Below are 9,734 nucleotides of genomic sequence, written 5' to 3'. Positions count from 1 at the left end.
GCCAAACTGATTTTTACCAATACCTTGAGCCATGCCCCTAAAAGAAATGAAAATCGACAAATCTCGTCTATTTATGTTTTCAAGTAATTTTAGTTTTATCAGGTGATTTTAATAAATATTTAACCAAAAATCAGAGGCAATTGCCTATCTACTGTTAAAGTTCTGCATCCGACTACTCGCAACGTATCCCCTGATAATCGAAGACAAGTGCGATATGATGCGCAAATAGATATAGTTTCGAATGGTGGCAGTTTTAGTTAATAAATTGCTTAAATGCAATCGGTGGGCATAAAACTTGGTGATGCCTATGAAATCGGTCAATAGTATCAAACTGAAAGCAAAATAATTCGAATTTCCAACCATAAACCTTCAACATCTAATCAACAATAATTATATGATTGCGTGCATTAGAGACCGTCTCATTTGACTCAAATGAAAGCGGATTGAATTTCTATTGGCTGCTAATTATTGAATGAGATCATAACATAGGTTTACCAAAAACGTTGCTTTCCTAGCTATTTTACGATGGCTTTAATTACTTGCGATTTCATGGAACCTTTATCGAACCCAATCACGTAGCAAACGCGAATGTCAAGCGAGTGCTACAGTCTTATGCCAATCAACTATGCCAACTTTTGCTGCTGTATTGCTAACAAGCAAAACGAAAAAATCAATCAAAACAAGTCATCATTTTTGGCTTTACTAACCTTTGAACAAGCTACACGTATTGTTATATAAAAAAATAGGTCGAACAGTACGATTTGAAGGCTGAACTTTCTCTCTGAAATACAAAACAATTAAAATCAATGCTCTGTTAAACACTGACATCATTAAAAGAAAAGAAATAGGGAACCAAACCAAACGTCGATATGCCGTCAGCCTTCGAGCTATTAGAAATCAAGCAATTCTTGTACACTCTGAAATGTGTCATTGACCTATGGGCATATGAAACTACCTCTTTAATGTCAATAACCCTTGCTGGCCTCGATCTTCTAATTGCAATACATCCATACGTGAGACGATAACATGCAGCTGGACAAAACGCATTAGGTGGAAGAGTATAAATGCTGTTGGTCTCATTCTGTTCCAGCATCGTCAACCTGCTACTCCACATTTAGATTCAAATCAAATCCTATTTTCTCATCAAAAGGTATATAACATTGTACAACCCTAAATTATACTTCATAATAGATATTGCAACTCTTGTTTCCTATTGAAAATTGACATACCATAACTTTGTACGTGAAAGATGTCCATCCTCAGTTTCACTGTTTGCTTCTTGGCTGCTATTACGATCGCCATTGCTGAGCCCGGCTATGGCTATAGGCAGGCCCCTGCTTACAGAGCTCCTGCTTACCAGGCCCCTGCTTACCAGGCCCCTGCTTACCAGGCCCCTGCTTACAGAGCTCCTGTATATCAAGCTCCAATGTACAGAGCTCCTGTTTATCAAGCCCCTGCTTACAGGGCACCTGCCTACCAACCGGCTGCGCATCGAGCCTCTGCTTACATGGCACCTGCCCGCTCTTATTAATTTCCTGTAAGCTCAAATATGGAAAATTATCAATCGTAATTTAATTTATGGTATATTACAGTTATTCAACCTCCTCAAATCTATGAGCTAGTTAAATTAGGAAAAAATTACTATTTATTCCTTATTTATTGATCCACTTATTTATCGATTTAAAAACATGCCACTAAGGACGAATACATTATTGAACATTAAAATAAAAAAGCTGTTTCAATCAATAAAGTTACGCTAAAGCAATGTACGTTACATAAGCATACCGGAATAAAATCCATTGATGTTAATCTTGCATTTCAAATAAGCATAAAAGAAAAACTGAAAAAAAAACAAAACAAAAACAAAACAAACAAAGCATGGACACATCAAATGGAAAACCAGAATAGGCCTACCCTAATATATCAAACATCCACGGGCAGAACACGTGAGACAAGACGCAGCCTTCCAACAACTGAGCGAGACAGAAACCGAACTGATCTGATGTGGCACAAGTCGTTTAACCAACCTACCTCAATTTTCAACCATAATGTCTTTCAGGTAGAGGCTGGGTAATGAAAGGCACGTGATTGAAAAGAAAAAAGAAACGGTCAACATGGATTTTTTGTCCCCTCCTTCCCGGAGCGCTGTCAATTTCTCAGAAAATTAGCGATTTCTCGGAACCAAACAACAGGGTGTAGGGAGGAAAAAACAAACAAAAGGTGACAAAGGAGAAAGGCAATCACTTGAGGCGATAAGGACAGGTGTGGACATGAATAATAAACTACATGAAACTAGGCGACACGTATTCATTTAACTACCTTAATCAGAATGGATTTGTCGGTTAATTTAATGCCTGCAAAAGACGACCACCGGAAAAGGGCTTCTTCTTGTATAACTTTCATTCAGCATGCAATGCTAGTGCTTAACTTTTGAGCCATGAGTTACATATTAATTTTCTGTATTTTTCCTTGTATCAATCCTGAAATATCATCAGGGCAGTTTTTGCAAGCTCGCAAAACTATTTGCTTATCTGACAAAAATGAGTAAAAGCAAAATAGCTCTGTGGTAGAGTGTCTTTATTACGATTCCGGTAGGCTTGTGTTCTAGTCTCGACTGGGAAATGAATAATATAAGCTTATTCCTTCAATGTTATATTTCAGTTTTCGCCACAGATCAAGTAAATAAATAGATTATGATGTAGTAATCCTAAACAATTTTCTCATTTTTAATGGGATGTCCGTAGGTGACAATAAAAAACATTTATTAACTACAAGATTCATAGCTCAATGGTAGAGCATCGGCGCGGTACGCTGAAAGTTAATGTTCAATTCCTAACAGAGGATGGAATTTGTCCAACAGTCGTGAAGGACTGTATCACCGGTGAAATGTAATGAATGAACACAGCGAACACAGACAATGAAAGAAACAAATTTTGAAAAATTTTGCAAACCAAGGCAGGGGGGGACACTGCCTTGTTTGACCCGCCGGGGAGATTACCCGGTGCTTGGCTAAGAGAAGCCGGAAGAAGAGCCGAAGAAATGGAACATTTTTACAGGAGCGATTAACCTTTAATTCGGATTTGTGGGTAGCCACACAGCCCTCCATGAACATTTCATCGGGCCATGCGGACCCCCACGTCCCCTTTCCGGCCAGAGCCCTCCAAACCTCGGTATATGTTATTTTTAAATATACCGTACAGTAGGGGCATGACCCCCTACGGGCTTATTTTCAAGCCCCTAACTTACTGAACATCGGGAGCCGTTGAGTGAAGTAAAACTGGATACCTAACCAATAGATGGCTATACCGTTTGGTGAGTCGTCTGCGGTATAAATCCAAGGTTAAAACGGATTGCCATAGATTGCATCAAACTTACACATTCGGCAGTGTGGATATGTTTTTCTTTGATAATTATTTTATTTTGCTACTATGCTTGGTAAACTGCAATCGTGTTCAATATTTTTGCCTTTGCATTTTAGGTCTACGCTTAGGTGATCTATACCTGATCCTGTGTTTTAAAGTCATCTGCTTTCACAGCTACATTTCTTTTTCTTTTCCGTTGGTCTATGGTTCTGAATTGAGGCAAGTATATCTATTGTGCTATGTCACTAAGTACTATAGGGAAGGGAATAACTGAAGTTGATTGAGATCTATTTTGATTCTCCTTATATCCATCTCAACAGGTTTTTATTTACTTTTCAACATCCATTTCATAGTGGGACATGTGGCTTTGATTATTATTGCCATAAAGACTGCCGAAAATGGGTGTGGTACGGAAACCCAGAAATGGCATGAGTTCAACATCAAACATGGATTAGGTACTTTTCGTTTTTTTGTCTATCGAAAAAGTATTTTTAATGCTATTATTTTGCATTCACAGAATTTTAGCGGGGGATCAAGTCAAGTCTGGAAGTGTTACAGGATGGAAGAGTGAGCCTACAGTTGAAAAAAAAACACAGAGTGCATTACCATTAAGGTATGAGGTAAAGTAATAGAGTATGCACATTGTCTAATGAGAAGTACCATCTTGTGTAAATGAATCTTGTATAACAGGAATCCTTTATAGTTCTGTCACAGCTAGAAGCCTCAAATAATTCTGCTTCTCTTGCTAAAGAACAACTTGTTCTTTACGTTCAGAGTGTTGGTGAAGCTGGGTACTTAAATGGCCCTAAAGATGTTTCACTTCGCTGGCATTGCAGCGATCAACATCATACATGGACTCTTTAGGTATGAACGGAATTTTCTTGAAAAAATTTTGAATTTATGACAAAGCATTTCTCCTCCTTTTTACCAACCATGTCTAATCTACAAAAAAAAAATTATCCAATAGCAAAGGATTTTCAGCATACTGGGAACACAACTATCAACAATGCAACATTCTATGGGTGCTATTTTATCATTCAAGAGCCTTATACAATGATTTTCATCTGCAATTTGTATGGCCTTTCCCAAGCTTCTGCCAGAAGTTGAATCTGTGAGTCATGTAAGTCACATGAGCAACAATTGAGATGCTTAATGGTGTTGTTTTTCTTTTCTCAGTATAGGTTAATAGTAACATAGGATCTGAAAAGATTCTTGGTTGGGGCAAGACACTGAATAAATTGTAATGATTGGATGGATGACATGACATTTCTATACTTCATTCGATTCCCAAGACGGTATTTTATATTTAAAAAATTGAAGTGCATATCTGGGCTCCCTTCCTTTCCGTAGCCCCGTTTCCCCTTGACTCGTAATAAGCCCGTAGGGGGTCATGCCCCTACTGTACGGTATATATAAAAATAACATATACCGAGGTTTGGAGGGCTCTGGCCGGAAAGGGGACGTGGGGGTCCGCTTAGTCCGATTATGTGTTCACGGAGGGCGACGTGGCTACTCACAAATCCGAATTAAAGGTTAATCGCTCCAGTAAAAATGTTCCAAATCTTCGGCTCTTCTTCCGGCTTCTCTTAGCCAATCACCGGGTAATCTCCCCGGTGGGTCAACAAGGCAGTGTCTCCCCCTGCCTGGGTTGACGGCAACTTTTGAAAGGGCTATTGTGCCTTTTTAAAGTTGCAAAAATAATTGTAATGAGCAGAGAATTGTCAATAAAATTTTTTTTATAAAATATTTTTTCCAAAATTTGTTTCTTTCATTGTCTGTGTTCGCTGTGTTCATTCATTACATTTCACCGGTGATACAGTCCTTCACGACTGTTGGACAAATTCCATCCTCTGTTAGGAATTGAACATTAACTTTCAGCGTACCGCGCCGATGCTCTACCATTGAGCTATGAATCTTGTAGTTAATAAATGTTTTTTATTGTCACCTACGGACATCCCATTAAAAATGAGAAAATTGTTTAGGATTACTACATCATAATCTATTTATTTACTTGATCTGTGGCGAAAACTGAAATATAACATTGAAGGAATAAGCTTATATTATTCATTTCCCAGTCGAGACTAGAACACAAGCCTACCGGAATCGTAATAAAGACACTCTACCACAGAGCTATTTTGCTTTTACTCATTTTTGTCAGATAAGCAAATAGTTTTGCGAGCTTGCAAAAACTGCCCTGATGATATTTCAGGATTGATACAAGGAAAAATACAGAAAATTAATATGTAACTCATGGCTCAAAAGTTAAGCACTAGCATTGCATGCTGAATGAAAGTTATACAAGAAGAAGCCCTTTTCCGGTGGTCGTCTTTTGCAGGCATTAAATTAACCGACAAATCCATTCTGATTAAGGTAGTTAAATGAATACGTGTCGCCTAGTTTCATGTAGTTTATTATTCATGTCCACACCTGTCCTTATCGCCTCAAGTGATTGCCTTTCTCCTTTGTCACCTTTTGTTTGTTTTTTCCTCCCTACACCCTGTTGTTTGGTTCCGAGAAATCGCTAATTTTCTGAGAAATTGACAGCGCTCCGGGAAGGAGGGGACAAAAAATCCATGTTGACCGTTTCTTTTTTCTTTTCAATCACGTGCCTTTCATTACCCAGCCTCTACCTGAAAGACATTATGGTTGAAAATTGAGGTAGGTTGGTTAAACGACTTGTGCCACATCAGATCAGTTCGGTTTCTGTCTCGCTCAGTTGTTGGAAGGCTGCGTCTTGTCTCACGTGTTCTGCCCGTGGATGTTTGATATATTAGGGTAGGCCTATTCTGGTTTTCCATTTGATGTGGCCATGCTTTGTTTGTTTTGTTTTTGTTTTGTTTTTTTTTCAGTTTTTCTTTTATGCTTATTTGAAATGCAAGATTAACATCAATGGATTTTATTCCGGTATGCTTATGTAACGTACATTGCTTTAGCGTAACTTTTATTGATTGAAACAGCTTTTTTATTTTAATGTTCAATAATGTATTCGTCCTTAGTGGCATGTTTTTAAATCGATAAATAAGTGGATCAATAAATAAGGAATAAATAGTAATTTTTTCCTAATTTAACTAGCTCATAGATTTGAGGAGGTTGAATAACTGTAATATACCATAAATTAAATTACGATTGATAATTTTCCATATTTGAGCTTACAGGAAATTAATAAGAGCGGGCAGGTGCCATGTAAGCAGAGGCTCGATGCGCAGCCGGTTGGTAGGCAGGTGCCCTGTAAGCAGGGGCTTGATAAACAGGAGCTCTGTACATTGGAGCTTGATATACAGGAGCTCTGTAAGCAGGGGCCTGGTAAGCAGGGGCCTGGTAAGCAGGGGCCTGGTAAGCAGGAGCTCTGTAAGCAGGGGCCTGCCTATAGCCATAGCCGGGCTCAGCAATGGCGATCGTAATAGCAGCCAAGAAGCAAACAGTGAAACTGAGGATGGACATCTTTCACGTACAAAGTTATGGTATGTCAATTTTCAATAGGAAACAAGAGTTGCAATATCTATTATGAAGTATAATTTAGGGTTGTACAATGTTATATACCTTTTGATGAGAAAATAGGATTTGATTTGAATCTAAATGTGGAGTAGCAGGTTGACGATGCTGGAACAGAATGAGACCAACAGCATTTATACTCTTCCACCTAATGCGTTTGTCCAGCTGCATGTTATCGTCTCACGTATGGATGTATTCCAATTAGAAGATCGAGGCCAGCACGGGTTATTGACATTAAAGAGGTAGTTTCATATGTCCATAGGTCAATGACACATTTCAGAGTGTACAAGAATTTCTTGATTTCTAATAGCTCGAAGGCTGACGGCATATCGACGTTTGGTTTGGTTCCCTATTTCTTTTCTTTTAATGATGTCATGTGTTTTAACAGAGCATTGATTTTAATTGTTTTGTATTTCAGAGAGAAAGTTCAGCCTTCCAATCGTACTGTTCGACCTATTTTTTTATATAACAATACGTGTAGCTTGTTCAAAGGTTAGTAAAGCCAAAAATGATGACTTGTTTTGATTGATTTTTTCGTTTTGCTTGTTAGCAATACAGCAGCAAAAGTTGGCATAGTTGATTGGCATAAGACTGCAGCACTCGCTTGACATTCGCGTTCTCTACGTGATTGGGTTCGATAAAGGTTCCATGAAATCGCAAGTAATTAAAGCCATCGTAAAATAGCTAGGAAAGCAACGTTTTTGGTAAACCTATGCTATGATCTCATTCAATAATTAGCAGCCAATAGAAATTCAATCCGCTTTCATTTGAGTCAAAATGAGACGGTCTCTAATGCACGCAATCATGTAATTATTGCCCATTAGATGTTGAAGGTTTATGGTTGAAAATTCGAATTATTTTGCTTTCAGTTTGATACTATAGACCGATTTCATAGGCATCGCCAAGTTTTATGCCCACCGATTGCATTTAAGCAATTTATTAACTAAAACTGCCACCATTCGAAACTATATCTATTTGCGCATCATATCGCACTTGTCTTCGATTATCAAGGGATACGTTGCGTGTAGTCGGATGCAGAACTTTAACAATAGATAGGCAATTGCCTCTGATTTTTGGTTAAATATTTATTAAAATCATCTGATAAAACTAAAATTACTTGAAAACATAAATAGACGAGATTTGTCGATTTTCATTTCTTTTAGGGGCATGGCTCAAGGTATTGGTAAAAATCAGTTTGGCAGAAAACTAGTAAGCTGAATCTGCTTTATATGAAGGTGCAGGTGCCATGTAAGCAGGAGGCTGGTAAGCAGGAGCAGGAGGCTGGTAAGCAGGAGGCTGGTAAGCAGGAGGCTGGTAAGCAGGAGGCTGGTAAGCAGGAGGCTGGTAAGCAGGAGGCTGGTACGCAGGAGGTTGGTAAGCAGGAGCCTTGTAGGCAGGTGCCTGATACGCCGGAGCTTTGTAGACCGGAGCTTGGTAAGCCATTGCCGGCCTGTATCCAGTTGGTTCACCAGCGACGGTCATGACAACAGCCAAGAAGCACACAAGGAAATTGGTGATGGACATCTGTGATGGTGGTGTAACAGAACTCATTAGACGAACTGAGATGGTAAAATTATTTAAAAACTTGATATTCTAAATTATACTTTGAGAATTGTGTACCTTTAGGGCTGAAATGAAAAAAACAGAGCTGAATCTGAGGAGTGATGAGGTGGTAGACCGTCAGGTTGAAGATACTGGAACATAGTGATACCAATCGTATTTATACTGTACAGAGTCGTGTGAGCGTTAGTTGCTATTCAGGCATACAATTACTGCAAACTCGAGAGATGTACGTTTCACCTCTAAGACGAAGGCCAACGGAAGTCATTGACATCATATTTTGTCATGGTGAAGGAAATCGTGGAAAACAAAGGTGAATCGAATCAAGGCCAAAATCATTAGGAAGTGACTGGGGTTAACGATTCGTACGGAAACGCAAAGACAAGAACTGCATTTCCGATTTAGCCAACGCGAGGCCTATTATCAGTATCTTCCACAAGGTTAGCAATAATTAGTTATGTGGAACTGCCATTTTCCGATCAGCTTTTTTTACGTCTTGTCTTTCGACCTTGCATATCTTACCATTATCTACACTTTTGTGTATGCAGTCCGATTTCAATCAACATCTTCTCATTTAGTATTACAAGTTGTCAGAAAACGGAACTACGATCTGTGGATGCCAGTTCCCTTCGTGTCTAAAGATCGTATTCCGTCGCTACGGACAAGTTAATCACTTACTGATACGTCTAGCGAATGAAGCCCGTGTTATTTGCCTAGAATTCTTGGATCATTTTTCCATCAATCGTTCGGCAACAATCGCATTACCCGATTTTGATTCCGATCCCTCTTTCCAGAGACCCTCTGTCTGTCTTCCTTGAATATAGATTGAGTTGAGCTAGATTTGATTGTAACACCTCTCTTTGTCGCAGAAAACTCGTTTGACGGTTTACTTTCGCGAAGAGATTCACGGCATTTCAAAAATCATCTTCGACTGACGCAATATCGAGTACGTTTCGATTGCGGAGATGGATGGATGAGTTTGTTTGTATGAGGCGTTTCTTTCCATTTCATGAATAGAAATACCTATAGCGTGTCAGACTATGCACCATCATTCACGTACCAAGAAAGTGTTTGATTTCGAAGAACAGAGGTAAAAAGTCAACTGCAATTCTGACAATTGGCACGGATTGAACGAATAACTAAAAAGCAGGTAATTTAATAGAGGATTGGAATATGCTCATAACAGTTATATGGAATCTGTTATGATCATAAAGTAATCAGTAAAAGTAAAGCTTGAAAAAAAATTATATCAAACCTCATCGGGTATATTCGAAACCTTCTAGCGCGTGGCAGCTATTGCACGCAATGATCTAATCATTA

The 9,734-nt window shown here is 38.8% G+C and overlaps 1 protein-coding gene across 1 annotated transcript; it reads right to left on the bottom strand.

The window, feature by feature from the left end:
* Window positions 1-8,060: 8,060 nt before the first annotated feature.
* Window positions 8,061-8,682, bottom strand: LOC132088244 (uncharacterized). The gene is made up of 2 exons (XM_059496660.1): window positions 8,628-8,682; window positions 8,061-8,413 (listed from the first exon to the last, which is right to left on the bottom strand). The coding sequence occupies exons 1-2, from the start codon at window positions 8,680-8,682 to the stop codon at window positions 8,061-8,063; spliced, it is 408 nt and encodes a 135-aa protein (XP_059352643.1).
* Window positions 8,683-9,734: the final 1,052 nt, after the last annotated feature.

The sequence above is a fragment of the Daphnia carinata genome, chromosome 8 (genome assembly GCF_022539665.2).
Source record: "Daphnia carinata strain CSIRO-1 chromosome 8, CSIRO_AGI_Dcar_HiC_V3, whole genome shotgun sequence".
NCBI lineage: Eukaryota > Metazoa > Arthropoda > Branchiopoda > Diplostraca > Daphniidae > Daphnia > Daphnia carinata.
This window is presented reverse-complemented; position numbering and strand designations above follow the sequence as displayed.